The sequence below is a fragment of the Girardinichthys multiradiatus genome, chromosome 1 (genome assembly GCF_021462225.1).
Source record: "Girardinichthys multiradiatus isolate DD_20200921_A chromosome 1, DD_fGirMul_XY1, whole genome shotgun sequence".
Lineage (NCBI taxonomy): Eukaryota > Metazoa > Chordata > Actinopteri > Cyprinodontiformes > Goodeidae > Girardinichthys > Girardinichthys multiradiatus.
Genome location: NC_061794.1, coordinates 23,507,112 through 23,526,583, shown reverse-complemented (window position 1 = coordinate 23,526,583; position 19,472 = coordinate 23,507,112). Strand labels below are relative to the sequence as shown.

General features: G+C 38.5%; 1 protein-coding gene across 1 annotated transcript; it reads left to right on the top strand.

Annotated features, from left to right (window-relative positions):
* Nucleotides 1–421: 421 nt before the first annotated feature.
* On the top strand, nt 422–18,829 carry elapor1 (endosome-lysosome associated apoptosis and autophagy regulator 1). Its single transcript, XM_047365079.1, has 22 exons — nt 422–570; nt 2,059–2,179; nt 3,045–3,225; nt 3,319–3,466; nt 3,541–3,621; nt 3,704–3,809; nt 3,915–4,064; nt 4,267–4,355; nt 6,689–6,866; nt 8,660–8,788; nt 9,255–9,345; nt 9,651–9,750; nt 9,844–9,981; nt 11,053–11,316; nt 14,258–14,434; nt 14,507–14,657; nt 15,997–16,087; nt 16,601–16,702; nt 16,871–16,997; nt 17,326–17,504; nt 17,628–17,793; nt 17,867–18,829. The coding sequence occupies exons 1-22, from the start codon at nt 466–468 to the stop codon at nt 17,951–17,953; spliced, it is 2,961 nt and encodes a 986-aa protein (XP_047221035.1). The 5' UTR covers nt 422–465; the 3' UTR covers nt 17,954–18,829.
* Nucleotides 18,830–19,472: the final 643 nt, after the last annotated feature.

Below are 19,472 nucleotides of genomic sequence, written 5' to 3'. Positions count from 1 at the left end.
ATTATTCCTGTAAAATATTTGAGTTTTTGTGAATGTTTGGGATTTTTATCCAGTTTCAAGACATCTTAAATAAATAAAAACAATATTCAAAAGTAACTTTGCACTTCTGGAAACCTAGCTCATTTGTTTTGAAATATTTACATTGTTTGTTGTAAATGAAAATGAAAAGAGTGAACTTGTCAATATTTGGAGTTAAAAGGTAGAACAAAATTCAGATGGTTTTTCTAAAAAATGTCTAACATGAAGAATGAAATCAAGCTTATAAACTCAGTAAGTCTATTTTCTTTTGTACCAACTAATGCGTTAATAGTGTTGGACTCATTTCGCATCATAGCAGAACACCAGGGCTAATCACCTCTTCCTATTTGCTTAGAGCTGAAGGTAAGCCACACCTCTTACAACCAGGCGTGAAGCACCTGAGGGCCCAGGTCAACACTGCTGCATCACTTCAGCACGGACAGAGCTATGATGGAGCAAGGCCTGGGTCACCTGAGGATCTACACTCTCTGTGCTGTTGTACTGGGGCTGGTTTTCGCATATACCTCTGCAGATTTGCCCATGTGCAAAGGGGTGAGAAGATTTCTACTATTGTTAGCAACAGTTTCATTATCTTGCATTATGTTTTCCCTTTGTTGATCTCGTGAGTTGAGACAGATGTTGGGTCTTAAAATGGTAAGAGAGGCTGCAGTATGTTTAGACAAATAACTAATCAGCAAAAATATTGAACTTGTCACCAAATATAATATAAACCTACATTTCAAAGAGGTACAAGAAGTGGAAATAGGTTTATAATAAATGGATTTTGAAAAATGTTTGCGTTTGTCTATACTGTATTTTTACAAATTGTAACAAAAGGCTCTCGCTGAACATTTTGGCCTTCCTGACACATTTTGTGTAGGTAAAAAACACATTTTTTATAGCAAGGATTGTAATGCAATCTGCACCCATCTGTTGTTATTTTGGTTAGTAGGCCCTTTTTTACAAAATCTCCATATATTGCACTATCCTCTTTGCTCTCATCACCATCCCATATCAGTTTTCAGTTTGCATAACAGCAGTTCATTTTCCTAACACCCAAAACCGTTTTTATATCAGCTTACTTTTACTCTTAATACACACAGCATAGTACAAGCAGCTTTAACGTTTTATGGGGTTTGTGTCATGTATTAAAAGATAAATTTGGAAGTAATCCTTAGCAGGTGAGTCTGTTCCCATGCCAGTTTTTTTGACCATGAAAAACAACTGTCATGATGACCTGTTGCCTTGGTTTCCTCATGTTTGTTCAAGGGAGGTGATTAAGTTAAGACCCATCTCCAGTTTGCTGCATTTTTACATGAGACGTCCCCACTCAAACACATGTTAATTTCCTAAGGTCAGCTAATGCAGGGGCTTTAACAGAAACACAGAGGCAGAGAAGTGTTGGTGCTGCTGTTTCTGTTAACTATTAATCCCAGAAGGTCGCGATTGGTCTGCTGAGTGACCTTCCCTGGAATATTACATCTTGTTGTTAAACAGAGACTAGATCTACAGATTATGCAGGGTTGAGTTCCCATGGATTGGATCAGGTGCTGTCACCTCTGGTAATTTCCTGAAATACATCACGGTTGAGCAAAGCTAAAACTTTGTACCTGTACTAATGCTGTTTCTGACAGCACTCAAATAAATGTTTACAGAAGGATTGTATGGATCAGCTTTTCTTCCTTTAGCTCAGTAAATAACTCCTGGGAAACTGGAGCCCATCCTTGATAAGTTTAACAGTTGAAACGGCCTCCATAGCAAATATTAGTCTATCCTTTTGTTTGTTAAGGAGGCTTTCCTGCGTAGAGGATTGAAATACCAGAAGTACATAAAGACCCCGTGATCTAATTTTACAAACAGTATTATCTTTTTTTTCATTCTCGCTTAATGATCTGTTATTTTTCTTGAAACCTGGAAGATTTGTTTCAAGTTGTTTTCATCCTTATTTTGAATGTTTTTCTCCATCTAGTTTGTATCTTATAATATTTGCACTCTATGGTCCATCTGTGTGAAACTCACACCTGTGTTTCGCCTCTGCAGTCGGATTATCACTTTGAGTATACGGAGTGTGACGTACTTGGGTCAAGATGGAGGGTAGCGATTCCCAACAAAGCAGAGACGTGCACAGGCCTCCCAGATCCAGTCAAAGGCACTCAATGCAGTAAGTGGCCAGTGCTATCTGGAACCTTATTTTGCACGTTTACTTTCCTCTAAATGTTCAGTATACAGTACCTTGCGATAATATATATGCCCTTAAAACTTATAAGTTTCTGTCATGTTACAACCACAAACTGCACTGCATTTTAATGTAGTTTCATTTAGCTGACCAACAAACGTACTGCATCATTGTTAAGTGAAAAAAAGGTAAGGTAGGGTAACGTTATAAAATATGTAAAAAACTTTAAGCATTTCATGGAGCATGTTTTAATCCTCTGACAATGGAAATAATTTGGTACAACTGCAAACCAACCAAATCATGGCTATCCACCTAAACGGAGTAGAGTGGGGAAGGAGAGTGTTTATCAGAGAAGGAGCCAAGAGTCCAATAGTAACTCTGGAGGAGCTGCAGAGATCTACAGCTCAGGTGGGAGAATTTGTTGACTCAACAACTTTTAGTCGTTCACTACACAAATCTGGAGAGAAACCCATTGTTGAAATAATGCCATAAGAAATCCCGTTTGTAGTAGGAGACAGCAAATTGGCTTTGGTCAGGTGAGACTTAGCTGTTTGTGGTGGGCAGCTAACATTGCACAATGCAACACACTCCCTATTGTAAAATATAGCGGTGGCAGCATCATGCTGTGGGGACGTTTTCTGAACAGGAAAGCTAGTCAGAGTAAATGAGAAGATGGCTGGAGCTTGAGACCTTCAGAAAGTTCAGACCAAGATCTAGACTACTTTAAAAAAGTTCAAGACCATTTGTGTCCTTTGTTGATCACGTTTAAATAAATTAGAGGGTATAAACATTTGTAACAGTTCTGCTTGCCTACATTAGGTTAATGTTTTTGTGTTTTTCTTGTGTTTAGCTTTTTCTTGCAGTGAAGGAGAGTTCCTTGACATGCAGTCGCAACAGTGCCAGAAGTGTGCTGCAGGCACCTTCTCTTTGGGAACCAGCATCGCCTTTGAAGAGTGGGACAGCCTACCAACGGGTTTTATCACTCATGGGGTGACGACAAATGAGGGGAATGCCTTTATAAACTGTTCTAAGTGAGTATAAACAGTAACTCGTTGTATCATAAAACATTCTTTATGGTTTAAGGCTTATAATAAACCGTGTCTGTACTGATACTGTTCTTGCAGCTCCACCTGGACGCCAAAGGGTGAATATGTGGCCTCCAACACAGATGAGTGCACTGCAACGCTCTCTTATGCTGTCAGCCTGAAAAAACCTGGAGCTCTGTCCTTTGAATATTTCTACCCTGACAGCAGCATCTACTTTGAGTTCTTTGTAAGTGCAGCTGTTGTGTTACAGGTTCTGGCATACAAGAGGAAAATAGGATAAAGTTTTCCCTCTTTTTTAAGGTCCAGAACGACCAGTGTCAGTCTACAGATTCTGAGAGTCGCTGGATGAGGATTTCAGAGAGCAGCTGGAGCCACTACAAGGTTTGTCCATTTAAACACAAGTCATTGGCTTTCTTCTTATGGAAAAAAGTTATCTTTTCTTTTCCACATTTCCTCTCTGCAGGTAGAGCTAAGCAAAGGCAACAATGTTCTGTATTGGAGAACCACAACGTATGCTCTGCTGGGTGGTGCTGTCAAACCTGTGCTGTTAAGAAACATTCAGGTCTCAGGTACATTAACGCTTCCTTCATGTGCAGGTGGTCTAAACATTTAGTTTTCTCACCCAACTTCCTTTGTCTGTCAATGATTAATTGCTCATTGATCTTTTCCTCCAGGGGTTGCCTACACATCTGAGTGTTTCCACTGCAAACCTGGCACACACAGCTCAAAAGAAGGATCTGCCCGTTGCACCCCCTGTCCTGCTGATACCTACTCCAACAAAGGCGCCACTGTTTGCCATGAGTGTGAATCAGACAAATATGCTGGTATTCATTTTTGCATATTTTCTACACCTGTAACCAATTACATTGTGTGTAGCTGCACATACATGATGCAGTCAGCATGCAAAGTAGAAAATCTGATCTCTAAACTGTGACTGAGAGTTCTTACCCCAAAATCCTAATGTGACTTTTATTCTCTCTCACATTGACTAGCTCTGTTTTTAATTGTTTTTTTTCTTGTCACCAGTACCTGGTTCTGGGAGCTGCAAACCAAGACCTGCATGTACAAACAGTGACTACTTTTACACCCACACCCCCTGTAACTCTGAGGGAAAGGTAATTAAGAACAATTGACTTCTTGTATGGCTCAAACCACTATAGAAAGGGTATTTTTTTTATTAATCATGCACACACCTATATATCTGATATAACCACTATTATCTGGCTGTAACCTTAAAATGTTTCCCAATTTTGTCACATTTTTTAAAAGAAAAGTGTGGCATGCATTTGTGTCTGCGTTCTTTTTACTTTCATACCCCTAAGCAAAATCCAATGGAACTGAGAGGTCACCCAATTGGTAAATAGAGTTAATCTGTGTGTAATATAAATATAATATAATGTCAAAGACGGTACTCTGGTCAGATTAGGCTTACATGCAAAACTCTGTGTGTGATAGAAACTACATTGCACATCACCCACACTAAAACATGGTGGCAGCATCATGCTAGGTGATGCTTTCCTTTAACAGGGACTGTGAAGCCAGTCAGAGTTGATGGGAAAATCAATGAACCTAAACAGAATGTGATCCTGGAAGAAAACATGTTAGAGGCTGCAAAAGACTTGAGCCTCAGCCCCAGTCTGAGGCTCACCTTCTAATAGCCAGACAATAGAACAATTTAGATCAAAGCATATTCATATTTTACAATGGTACAGTCAAAGTGGAAACCTGAATCCAATTGAGAATCTGTGGCAAGATGTGAAAGCTTGTGTTGACAGATCCTCTACATCCAATTTGACTGAAGTTGAGGCACAATATTTAGCAAAGAATTATGGAAAAATGTAAGTGTCTAGGTCAGGGGTCTGCAACCCATGGCTCCTGCACCACTTTAACAATGTTTTTTTAATAACGTTGGCTAAAATGATAAACAACCAACACATTTTTTAATTATAGATATAATACCATATTCAGGATTTTAGCAGTTTAAATTTTTTTATGGAATAACTGCATTGAATTTCCACAACAGAATGACAATAAAGGTATATTTTTAAGATATATTTTTGTTCTCATTAGTTTTGAAACAATGTGCTTCTTTAAAAAAAATATTGTTTCCTGCAAATATCAACATCACAACCATCAAAATCCACCCTATTTTCACATAATTTTGTTTTTCTGAATATTAAAACGTAATAATAGAAATAAAATATTAGTTTTTAAAAAATTTCAAAAAATTTCATATAGTAAATATTGATCAAAAATGATAAGTAGACGTTTTTCAGAAGGTCATCTAACATTTGCGGCTCTATACACGTTTTATTTGGCTGGACTGAGGGCAAAACAGCTCTTTGGATTGTAGAGACTTGCAGCTTTGATACAGCAAAGTATTCTACAGTCTGCCGACTCAGAGGGTCTGGATACATACTCATAAAAAACGTTTTTGTAAAATTTTTAAAACTATTGTCACGGTTCTATCTTGATATTGGACCCCACAATGCAGACGAGCAGGCAGCGTGATTTTAAGTGACAAAAAAAAAGGTTTAATTACGAAAACTCACACTTAGCAGGAGGCAGGAACAAAAACAAACAGGCAGGCAAGACAGGCATGGCAAGATCAAAAAGACAAGACTTGGTTTTAGAACAAGACATGAGCATGAAAATGAAAGATGTTTCCGCGAAGACTAACAGAACAGGTGTGAATATATGGCGTAAAAACCAGGTGGAGTAAGGAGACAGATTAACTTGAAGCAGGTGAACTGAATAAACTTAATTAACAGAACAAAACGTGACTGGAGCAAAACAGAGACTCTTGAACACAAACTAGAAAAACATGAAGCAAAAGCATAACCAGATCCGAAAACCAAACTTGACAAAACATGAACAAGACGACAAAACAAAAGCATGACCAGGAAAATAAACAGAAACATGATTCAAAACTTGAGCAGGGAAAAACATAAGGAAAAACCCCGAAACCAAAAACCAAACAACCCTACATCATGACAACTATATATCATTCTCCCTCCATTTGACAATTCTGCTCTACTTTGTGTTAAATGGACTGAACTTATATAGCGCTTTTCCAGTCATGCAGACCACTCAAAGCGCTTTACACTAGAGCAATATTCACCCAGTAGCACTCACTAACGCTCACATATTCTTACACCGATACGCAGATCGGTACGCAACTCGAGGTTAAGTGCCTTGCCCAGGGGCACATCGACATATGGCAGGAGGAAGCTGGAATCGGACCCACAACCTTCTGATTGCAAGACGACCACTCTTCCTACTGAGCCACAGTCGCCTTGATCTGTTGATCTGTGTCCTAAAATACCAATAGAATACATTGAAATTTGTGTTGCAATGCGGTAAAATACGATAGATTACAGGGATATCAATACTTTGGTCATGATGACTTGACTATCTCAAATGTCCTGTTTTATTCTGTGTGTCTCAGACTCAGCTCATGTACAAATGGATTGAACCAAAGATCTGCAGTGAGATTATTGAAGGGGCGGTGAAGCTTCCAGCATCAGGGGAGAAGCAGACCTGCCCGCCATGTAACCCAGGCTTCTTTGTGACTAACTCTTCAGCGTGTGAGCCCTGCAGCAACGATTCATACTCAGATGGAAAAGGTGCACCATCAGTACTCACCTTTTACTCTGTCCTTGTAAACGTCTGAGAGATATTTCTGTGACACCAATGCAAAGGCTGCCATCTGCAAAACTAAAACAGCAAATCATGTCATTAATGTTTGACCACAGCTCTGTATCAGAACTTAATGTGTCTTTGTTGATTGTTGTTATATGTGCTGTGTTAAGACTGTGTGTGACAGTACTGCACTATGCTCTTACAAAATCCATTAGACACATACAGGGGTTGGACAATGAAACTGAAACACCTGGTTTTAGACCACAATAATTTATTAGTATGGTGTAGGGCCTCCTTTTGCGGCCAATGCAGCATCAATTCATCTTGGGAATGACATATACAAGTCCTGCACAGTGGTCAGAGCCATTCTTCTTGCAGGATAGTGGCCAGATCACTACGTGATACTGGTGGAGGAAAACGTTTCCTGACTCGCTCCTCCAAAACACCCCAAAGTGACTCAATAATATTTAGATCTGGTGACTGTGCAGACCATGGGAGATGTTCAACTTCACTTTCATGTTCATCAAACCAATCTTTCATCAGTCTTGCTGTGTGTATTGGTGCACTGTCATTCTGATACACGGCACCGCCTTCAGGATACAATGTTTGAACCATTGGATGCACATGGTCCTCAAGAATGGTTCGGTAGTCCTTGGCATCTAGCACAAATATTGGGCCAAGGGAATGCCATGATAGGATACATGTTTCACATTGTCCACAGCCCAAGATTTGCGCTCCTTGCACCTTTGAAACCGACGTTTGGCATTGGCATGAGTGACCAAAGGTTTGGCTATAGCAGCCCGGCCGTGTATATTGACCCTGTGGAGCTCCTGACAGACAGTTCTGGTGGAAACAGGAGAGTTGAGGTGCACATTTAATTCTGCGGTAATTTGGGCAGCCATGGTTTTATGTTTTTTGGATACAATCCGGGTTAGCACCCGAACATCCCTTTCAGACAGCTTCCTCTTGCGTCCACAGTTAATCCTGTTGGATGTGGTTCGTCCTTCTTGGTGGTATGCTGACATTACCCTGGATACCGTGGCTCTTGATACATCACAAAGACTTGCTGTCTTGGTCACAGATGCGCCAGCAAGACGTGCACCAACAATTTGTCCTCTTTTGATCTCTGGTATGTCACCCATAATGTTGTGTGCATTTTCAATATTTTGAGCAAAACTGTGCTCTTACCCTGCTAATTGAACCTTCACACTCTGCTCTTACTGGTGCAATGTGCAATCAATGAAGACTGGCTACCAGGCTGGTCCAATTTAGCCATGAAACCTCCCACACTAAAATGACAGGTGTTTCAGTTTCATTGTCCAACCCTTGTAGATGGCCTTCATTGTCCAAAGAGAGAAGATCTGTTTTTTGTGTGCAAATATTTATTGCTTCCAAAAAAAAGTCAAAATACCTAATTTTATAGTACATATATCATCGAAAACTAATTGTATTTGCAGATATATTTTGTTGATGGGCCCAGAGTCTGGTTTAAGGAGTCTAGTAAGAAAGGTTTTTTCTGCTAGGAAGTTTTTTGCCTTAAATTAAACAAACGATTTGACAATTGTTTAATTGTTAATTAGATAGGGTTTAAAAGTTGATATAACTGTTTTGGAAAAGCTAAACCATATGGAACTTAAAGGGAAATATTTAATATTACAAAACGTTTTCCAAATTTCATGATATAACAAACGAAGCAGTGCAGCTAGGTACAATATACCACCATGTCCTGATAGAATACAGGTATAAGTCCAGAATATATGACTTTTTGTATTCACAGTTTGTAAGAAGTGCCCTGTTGGCACAGAAGCAGTGCTGGGACTTGAGTACAAGTGGTGGAACACTATGCCGAAGAACATGGAGAGCTCCGTCTTTCATCAGGAGTTCAGCAACTCAGACCAAAGAACAGGTGAGACCAGCTTCTAGTTTAGAGATATTTAAATGACTGTGAGGATGTTCTGAAAATGGGAAACAAGTGGAGGGATGAAGCAGTCAGAGGTAGAAGAATAGCAATGATACCACACTTAAACATGCAGAAATTCCCTGAAAATAATAAAGTGACTCTAAGGTTTAGATTATTTTGAAAATGTCTTGTGTAAAGTTGAAGAATTTGATTGTTGACCCTTTTTGGAAATTGCTAGGTTACAGGAAAGAATGTTTCAGTTACTGTTTTACTGGCATGATTGGGACAAAATGATCTGGCAGCTCTTCAAACTACAGTTTTTTTCAGCGTAGGGACTGTTCAACTTGTAGTCTTCATAGGAGCAGGGAGATTTATTAGTGTTATAAACTGGTTTTAGTCACAATTAGTTTGAGGCCAGTTGTGGTGGTAAGGGTTTGAGTGTTATTGTCGCTGACATTATCTGTAATGGCAGCATGGGAAGTGGCTGGAGAGTATATCTACACCGCCCCAGGAGTTCAGGACAATGACTACCTAACGTTGACACTCAACGTTCCTGGATACAGGTGAGAATTTCTGAAATGTAGCTACACAAATGAGTTTCTCAGTTTTTATTTAATATGTCTCAACAAAGTGTTATGGTTGCATAGAGCACCTTACAAAAGTATTTATACCTGTTGAATGTTTTAACAATTTCTCACATTGCAACCAAAGAATTAAATGTCTTTCATTGGGATATGCATGGTTTTCATGCATGTGAAGTTTGTGTTTTAATTAGATGAAACTTGAAACAATTCAAGGAGTATGAATAATTTAGCAAGGCATTGTATCAAAGAACAACGTTTAATATAATGTTCCTTGGCTCTATAAGGGCTCAGTCCTTGGCTAACAGTGAGATGAATGAACTGTCTCGCATCACCTTCGTATTTGAGACCATCTGTACGGCTGACTGCAGATTTTACTTCCTGGTGGTGAGTGAAAAAGTGTTTTTCTCAGGCATGTGTTAGGAATATACTGTATGTGCTTTAAGTTTGAATTTATAAAGTGAGAGTCTTTTTCTGCAGGGTTATAGTAAGTGGAATAATTATTTGGTGGAGCAGTGGAAAGGCAGAAACAGGAAGCAGTCTTACTCGTATCTGATCCAGAGTAACCACACAGTCAGCTTCACGTGGACCTTTCAACGGACTGAGGAATTCAGCATGGTGAGCTGCATAAGTCATTGTGTTTTTTTCCTTCACCTTCACTGCTTAATCAGTCATCAGTCATTCTTCCTGGATGTTCAAAACTAGCTGTAGGGTTCAGGGTGTTAATCTCTGTGCATTATGTGGCATAATGTCTTTCAGTTAATAAAATTCTACTTCAAAACACACATAAATAATTTTATGCATCAATTTTCTATTTTCTTTCACTGTCTTTTAACAAATCAGTGTCTAATTTAAGTGTCTCCAACACCAGTCCTCAAGAGCCAATAATCCAGCAGTGTTTAGATGCATTCCTGCTCCAGCACACCTAAATCAAACGAATCGGTCATTACCGGGCCTCTGCAGAACCTGATGACACTGAGATGATAATTCAGCCATTTTATTGTGGTGGCTCTCGAGGACAGGAGCTGGAGACCTACGGACAAATTAATAAAATTATTTTATTTCTTTCTTATTTTGGTATGAAAGTATAGTTTATTGCAAATATAATATTTTATCACATTAAAGAGGCCTTTGTAATGATTAAACAACCTGATTTATTTGTAGACCTCCAACATAGTTTGTATGTAAATTAATTAGAGAAAGTCTGAGAAAGATGGGTCCAGAAAGACTAATGTTTTTCAAGAAATTCAGTGACAAAACCCATATTCCTGCTGTTAAAAGCAATACAGCATTTATAAAGTCTGTTTTGAAAAGCTGTGTGTATGGACATTTATTTGATGCAGTATCCACGAGTCCAGTAAGTTAATGCCCATTTATTAACACTACCACTGTATAGTTAGATATACAGTGACAAAAACTGCTTGGGAATATCTTGGACAATTGCTTGTACTAGCAACAGCTGCAATTCTGTGTCGAAATCATGGCTTTAAACCCTTAATTTGGTACTCAACTCTAGATGGCAGCCTTGAGCTGTATGGAAACCCCAAGCACTATTCCTCCTGTCTTTATTGCACAATGTACATCTTTTAGAGCTAGGTTTTCAATTGCATTCTTTTATGTAGAACAGGATAATGAACTATTTTTGAAAATAAGGCCACTGAATGAGAACCTCTGTTTCTGACATCTTAGGACAGGAACTTTAGCACTGATGCTGCAAAGATCTACTCCATCCACATCACTAATGTGATCGGAGGAGTAGCCTCTCAGTGTCTGCGCTGCGCTGTGACATCTGATAAAGCCGACTCCTCCTGTGTTCCCTGCCCACCTGGACACTACATGGTCAATACCACAGGAGAGTGTGAGAAATGTCCGCCAAACACCTACATCAGAACCAGTCAGCCTATTGGAAAGACAGCATGTGTCCAGTGTGGACCAAACACAAAGAGAAACAAGGTAATGTATTTTGGTTGCTTTAAAAGGCTGAAGTCTACAGGTCCTTCTCAAAATATTAGCATATTGTGATAAAGTTAATTATTTTCCATAATGTCATGATGAAAATTTTACATTCGTATATTTTAGATTCATTGCACACTAACTGAAATATTTCAGGTCTTTCATTGTCTTAATACGGATGATTTTGGCATACAGCTCATGAAAACCTGAAATTCCTATCTCACAAAATTAGCATATTTCATCCGACCAATAAAAGAAAAGTGTTTTTAATACAAAAAACGTCAACCTTCAAATAATCATGTACAGTTATGCATTCAATACTTGGTCAGGAATCCTTTTGCAGAAATGACTGCATCAATGCGGCGTGGCATGGAGGCAATCAGCCTGTGGCACTGCTGAGGTCTTATGGAGGCCCAGGATGCTTCGATAGCGGCCTTTAGCTCATCCAGAGTGTTGGGTCTTGAGTCTCTCAACGTTCTCTTCACAATATCCCACAGATTCTCTATGGGGTTCAGGTCAGGAGAGTTGGCAGGCCAATTGAGCACAGTGATACCATGGTCAGTAAACCATTTACCAGTGGTTTTGGCACTGTGAGCAGGTGCCAGGTCGTGCTGAAAAATGAAATCTTCATCTCCATAAAGCTTTTCAGCAGATGGAAGCATGAAGTGCTCCAAAATCTCCTGATAGCTAGCTGCATTGACCCTGCCCTTGATAAAACACAGTGGACCAACACCAGCAGCTGACACGGCAACCCAGACCATCACTGACTGTGGGTACTTGACACTGGACTTCTGGCATTTTGGCATTTCCTTCTCCCCAGTCTTCCTCCAGACTCTGGCACCTTGATTTCCGAATGACATGCAGAATTTGCTTTCATCTGAAAAAAGTACTTTGGACCACTGAGCAACAGTCCAGTGCTGCTTCTCTGTAGCCCAGGTCAGGCGCTTCTGCCACTGTTTCTGGTTCAAAAGTGGCTTGACCTGGGGAATGCGGCACCTGTAGCCCATTTCCTGCACACGCCTGTGCACGGTGGCTCTGGATGTTTCTACTCCAGACTCAGTCCACTGCTTCCGCAGGTCCCCCAAGGTCTGGAATCGGCCCTTCTCCACAATCTTCCTCAGGGTCCGGTCACCTCTTCTCGTTGTGCAGCGTTTTCTGCCACACTTTTTCCTTCCCACAGACTTCCCACTGAGGTGCCTTGATACAGCACTCTGGGAACAACCTATTCGCTCAGAAATATCTTTCTGTGTCTTACCCTCTTGCTTGAGGGTGTCAATAGTGGCCTTCTGGACAGCAGTCAGGTCGGCAGTCTTACCCATGATTGGGGTTTTGAGTGATGAACCAGGCTGGGAGTTTTAAAGACCTCAGGAATCTTTTGCAGGTGTTTAGAGTTAACTCGCTGATTCAGAAGATTAGGTTCATAGCTCGTTTAGAGACCCTTTTAATGATATGCTAATTTTGTGAGATAGGAATTTTGGGTTTTCATGAGCTGTACGCCAAAATCATCCGTATTAAGACAATAAAAGACCTAAATATTTCAGTTAGTGTGCAATGAATCTAAAATATATGAATGTTAAATTTTCATCATTACATTATGGAAAATAATGAACTTTATCACAATATGCTAATATTTTGAGAAGGACCTGTATATTATTTTGTCTTTCTTCACAAACTTATGTTATTAGACTTAATTGTCAAACTAAATATAAGAAACTGGATTAGGATTCCATGATTTTTATAGACTTCAAAAATAGGACACACAAGAATATGGGATTAGAATCACAGGACATTGCATTACAAAACTCCACGTCTACTAAAATCTTAACTATTTTGAAGTGAAAGGATAATGATACTGTATGTAAGTCTAGGTCTTTTGACAAATAAAAATCTAAAGGGTTTTGAATGCATTTGTAATCAGCCACCTTTACTATGATACCCCTAAATAAACACTAGTGCAGCCAAATGCCTTTAGAAAAAAACTAATAATTCAAAAACGTGTAATTTAGTTTCAGTGTGAGGGCCTCAAGGTTTGTTGGAGGGTTCCAAGCTTTGACCATCTCATCAAGCACTGTTAAATCCTTCATCAAAAATGGAAAGAATACAGGTGCACCTACCATAACATCATACGAACAGGTTGAGCAAGGTGTTGGAGAACACATTAATCAGAGAAGCAGCTAATATGCATATGGTAATGCTGGAGGAGCTGCAGAGAACCTCAACTCAAGTGGGAAAATCTGTTGACATGACAACTATTAGTCATGAACTCCACAAAATTGTCCTTTTATAGAAAGAGTGTCAAGAAGAAAACCATAGCAAAAGAAAGCTATGTAAGGGATGCAGCAAACATGTTGAAGAGGTAGCGGTGGTAGGATAAGGCAAAACAGATTTTTTTATATCCCATATGCAACACATTGTGTGGGATGAAACTAACACTGCACATCACCTTAAACACACCATCCCTACTGCAACACATCCGCTGATGTAACATGGAGGTCGAAGTATCATGGTGTGCAGAGTGTTTTCTTTAGCAGCGACAGGATAGCTAGTAAGAGCTGATGGGAAGATGGAGCTAAATACTGGACGAAAACGTCAGAGCTACATTAATATGATATAGATCAAACCATATTCATATATTAAGTCCATACTTATATTCAATGGGAATCTGTGGCCAAAAAGACCTGGATCTGTATTTGCAGTGATAGTGAAGTATTGAGTCAGGGGGGCTGAATGTAAATGCAACCCACACTTTTCACACTTTAAGTAACTCACTGAACAAGCAAGAGCAAAATGTAACCTGTTCCATTAGTTTAGCTGATATCGGTATACTCTGTTTTATTTCTGGCTTTCCACCAAACAGATCATAAACTGATTCCTCCCACACTGAGCAGCATATGATGTGCATGTAAATGTACCAGCTAAAACTCTGACTTCTGATCTGCAGGCCTACACGGCTTGTCTCAGCGACTGTACGTTCAGGGTTCAAACAGGAGGAGAGGCTGTGCAGACCTATGATTTCTCTCCCCTGTCTAATGTCACTGGCTTCACCAGCAGCCCTCGTTTCACCAACAGAGGCCTGCGGTATTTTCATCACTTTAATCTGAATCTGTGTGGGACAGAGGTAAGAAAGTGATGCTAAAGTCCTTTATTTTTCAAAGAAATTGTGCTTGTTTTGAGAGTGTTCCTCCCACAGAGTCGAGTGCCAGCCTCCTGTGTGGACAATGTAACTGAGAGTGGAAAAGTGGTCAAAGGCTACGTCTGTCAGTCGACGGTGGTTCCTTCTGACATCCGGAGTCAGAGCATGGTGTCCTCACAACCATTCATCATTGGTGACTCACTCATGGGTATGGACCTAATCTGCAGCTGTCCATTGTTGTAAATTAACAAATATCTTTGTAGCATTCTGCTAAACATTGTTTTAAGCAAATAATAAATCAGGCAGTTATTCCATCTGTATTATAAATGCAGTTTAGATGAAGTTTTGGTCTATGAAGAAAATACAAATCAAAATGAATGAAAATAGCTAAATATTGAAAAATGTAAAAGTAACTAACTTAACCCAACAGTAAATGATATAGGTGGATTTTATATGTCTGATCTATAGGGAATGGCCACCGTGACGCTACACCCCACAGAGTAGCTATCAGTCATGCAACACTACCACCTTTGTGGTTTGAATAATGTGGTTAAAGTCTAGGTAACCCTGAAAAATATCCGTCACTACAATGCTTGCACCTGCATCATGTCAGGTTTTGTTTAAGGTTTAATTATTTGGAGGGTGCAAGCCCTTATTTTGAAGGCAGTTTTTCTGCACTCCTTCCTGAAAGACCTTGCAGCTAAATAATATCGGTTGCTCAGCTCTGTGATATAGTGTCACACTGCCTATTAAAGTAAATATGTTCTGGATTCAGAATATATTTACTCGTGCCTGCTATTGGTGTTCTATTTTGAGGCTTCCCCTTGTTGGTTTCATGTCCATCTATGGCTATGTCCATCTTTTAAACAACATTCAAGTTTATTATAATTCACAGAAAATAATGGAATAATATGCAGTAGTGTGAGCTATAATCTTTCACAAAATACTTATTACAATCAGATTCCAGCCTTTTAAACAAACACCGTAATGGGTGTTTATTTTTGTCATAAATGTAAAATCTGACTGAAGTATTTAGGTAAAAACCTACAATTTCAAATAAAATTCCCTCTTGTGTAGCTTTGACTACCTCCAGCTTCTAGTATTATTTTAGTCTGAAAGGAACTGAGAGCATATCTACATTTACTTACTAATGTCTTAAAATATGGATTTTTCTTCTTGTTTTCTATTGTCAATTAGCAAATATCAGCATGATGCAACTGACCAGAACAACTTAGTTTTATATTAGTTATAAACACTGTGTGAGCTCTAAATGTCACTGTGCACAAGCGTACATGTGATGTAGTAAAATGGTTTATACTCTGTGTGCTGGTTTGTTTTTTCGTGATGTGTCTATCATAAAAAAATGACTGTTTTGCATTTGAAAGAAAAAGTTTGAATACAATTTTTTAAAAGATATAACGCTCCTCCATCCAACATTAGCTATATGTTGTATTGTGGGGTTACTGGAACCGAAATCTGTTGAAGCATTTAGATTGTGTTTGTCTAATCAAGCAGGTAATAATGTTGTCTGTGTTTTATTTCTTAAGGTGTGACCACTGAGACGACACTAGGAGGAATCTCTTCTCCAGCATGGCTGTTCCCCTCACTTCAGCTGCCAGATGTCATATTCTATTACAAGTAAATGACAGATATTATCTCACCTTACTGGGACTTTAATATGAATAAATACTTTATTGTCCCAATAGGGAGATTTTGCCCAGTGAAAAAATGCATGACACTGGACATTTACATGGACTTAAAGAAAACAAGAAAACAAAAGAAAATTATTAAGTAAGACACATAATCGCCATCATGTCAGTTTAGACCTGCTGACCATGAAAGACAAAAACATCTTAAGTGCATCTCATTGTCATACAACAATAACTATTTAGAGATTTTCTTGTTTGCTTGATTTGACCCTGAGTGAAATTAGGACCTAATAATCTACAGTGGTTCTTCAGATTTACTTTAGCCATTAAGTGAGTTTAAAAGGCTAGGCCATGGTGATACTTTCAGCTCCATACAGGTAAAGATTTAATTCTAGACTTTATATTTTCTTATTCAATTTGTAAATGATACTTGCTATTTAAAAACAGCTGAAAATCTGTGCCATGGGTGAACCCATCAATGTAATGTTTGTGATTTCTCTAGGTCCAGTGATACAACCCAAGCTTGCAAACAGGGAAGGTCAGCCACTGTCAGACTTCGATGCAACCCCACACCCAATGTGAAAGACCACATCATGCTTCCCAGGTGCTGCACAAATTAACTGAGCTCAGCTTCTGACCTTTCATTTAGACACTCATACTACTCACCATTATTTAATATATTAAGTTCATGAAAACTAAACTATGGTGAAGGGACCCTTTGAAGAGCCACTTTATGCCTATCATTATCCCTCTGACCTTGTTTCCTTATCAGTAAATGTTCTGAGGGGACGTGCGACGGTTGTACTTTTCACTTCCTGTGGGAGAGCCAGCATGCATGCCCGCTCTGCACTACAGATCACTACAGAGAGATTGTCAGTGCTTGCATCCAGGGGATTCAGGTATCAAACCCAATTCAAAAATCATTTAAAGCCTATTAATCTGTTAAAATGGCCCAGTCAAAGTCCAAATCTAAATCTAAGTAAGAACCTGTGGTAAAACCTCAGAATTGCTCATCAGTTACATTGCGGTTTGTAAATGTAATATGACAAAAATATTATAAAAGTGAATACCTTTGTAAAGTACTCAGGCTAACCACTTGCTTCTGACTGTCTGACTTTATTCTAAATAAAAAAAATGAGAATGGTAAGAATGCCACAAATTAAAACATTTTTATTTTGTTTGAACTGATTTTAACTGTGGGGAAATCTGGCTATTTGTTTCTCTCAGAGAACCACCTATGTGTGGCAGCAGCCTCTGCAGTGTTATGGAGGAGAATCACTGCCAACACAAAAAGTCAGCGCTTGTGTGTCTATGGATTTCTGGCTCAAGTTTGGTGTTTCCATAGGACTGATCGCTGCTGTGCTTCTCGCCAGCCTCATTTGTTATTTTTGGAAGAAGACACGCAAGTTAGACAAAGACTTTTTATATGTCCCATAACATTTTATGAAACATAATGTGCCTGAGGACGTTAGCAAATACAGATCACCAAATCCTGTGTAATAGATGTTATCCGGTTATCCTTCTGTTAGGCTGCAGTATAAGTATTCCAGGCTGATGATGAGCTCTGGAGGTAAAGAGTGTGAGCTACCGACTGCTGACAGCTGTGCAATAATGGAGGGAGAGGATGCAGAGGATGACCTCATGGATCTCACCCATAAATCCTTCTTTACCAAAATAAAGTCTTTCTCACGCGAGGTTAGCAGCTTGCTCATTTGCATTTACATTGTGTTGCTCAATATGATATTTGACATTACTATTGTCTTGACAGAGAACATCAGATGGATTTGACTCGGTTCCACTCAAGTCTTCTTCACGGCACCAACAAGATGAAGAAGAGGAGGAGGAGGAAGACTGATGATGCAAAAATCAGCAGATAAGCAGTTTTAGCACTGAAGAAGTCTTCAGTTTAGAGTTTTAATGCAGACCTTTAGAGTTTAAAAAAGTAAAAATAGAGTTAGGGTTTATTTAATTGGTTTCAAAGATTTTATTTACAAGTTCTATTGAGAAAGTTCATAAAATAAATAGAAATGTTATTTAATATTATATGTCACATGCAAAATGCAAAAAGTTACATTTATGTTGATTTGTAAAACTGATCATCTTAAAGTTTGCCACTGGGATGGGGTTACATTTATTTGCCCTCCTTTCACTGATTTATTTTATTTTGTTGTAATCAAGGTTATCTGATTGTTATGTTTCATAAAGTTTTTGACAGTATGTGAACAAACAATATGTAAAAATCATCTCAGTCAGCTAATATGACCATTTATGCTGCCTTCTTGTTCTCATGGGTAGACAACTCCAACTCTAAGGGTGAACTACAAGGTGTTCGCAAGAGGTATTTGATGTATCTTTAAACTTCAGGGATTTTTTCCCCCTCTAATGATACATGCCTGAATGAGGTTTCATTATTTTTCCACAATTTTTTACCCAATGTTGAATGTGGTTACTTTCATTTTGTTGTATTTTATTTTATATCAGGTTAAGCTCTTTGTCCAGTCTCAAGTTTTTTTAAGCATTATATTAATTTATTTTGTTTTTTTGTCTTCTATACCCTACATTATCATATAAAAATGGTGTATTATGAAGTAAAATGTTTCTTAAAAACAACTAAATGTGGGGCTCATCTTCAGCAGTCATAGAAAATGTATGTTCCCTTCAGGTTCTCCTTTTAATATTTATTATTTGATGGACTCAGGTAATAAATATTTCCTTTTTACATCCATTTTAACATTGAGAAGCACTTTAATTTTTCATCTGCATGCTTTTCTTCTGTTTGTTGAAAACAAAAATGAATAGAATGGAAATTTCACTTATTGTCATCTGTGGCTGCTAAGCCTGAAGAAGCAGTGCCACTGTCTATCGGGGGGATTTGATATTTGTTGGGTCCAGGGATATGATAGGACATAATTATTTTCAGCAATTTTTCCCAATTTTTGTTAATAACGTTAAATTTAATTTTTTTCCTCTCTAAATGAGTACATCAATGTTACAGCTATGTTTGAAATTTTCTGTGGTTTTTCTTTACTAAAATAATATGAAGAAATATTCTGTTCAAAAATTTTCACTGATTCTTACATTTTAATGGACTTTAATGGATTTTATGCATAGTACTCTTCATATGATGTGAAAACCAACATTATGTAAGAACACCCCCACAACATTCAGACAAAGGTTGGAGTAGTTTTTGTGACTTGTCTGTTGTCCTTTTCATAATGAACAACTGACTGCAATTCATTTAAAATGTAAACAAATTTTTATTGATTCCATTTTTTTACATTTAAAAATGACAGATTATTTGATGTTTTCTCCGATAGTACTTGAACTCATCATTGTCTTCAGTTCGCGTCTTCGCTCAGCTGTCTGAAACTGAC

Bases quoted from the DNA above. Each gene is read 5' to 3' on its own strand.
- elapor1 (XM_047365079.1), top strand. From the start codon at position 466: ATGATGGAGCAAGGCCTGGGTCACCTGAGGATCTACACTCTCTGTGCT. The intron at 3,810-3,914 runs GTACATTAACGC...CTTTTCCTCCAG, and splicing joins AAGAAACATTCAGGTCTCAG to GGGTTGCCTACACATCTGAG. The intron at 8,789-9,254 runs GTGAGACCAGCT...CTGTAATGGCAG, and splicing joins CAACTCAGACCAAAGAACAG to CATGGGAAGTGGCTGGAGAG.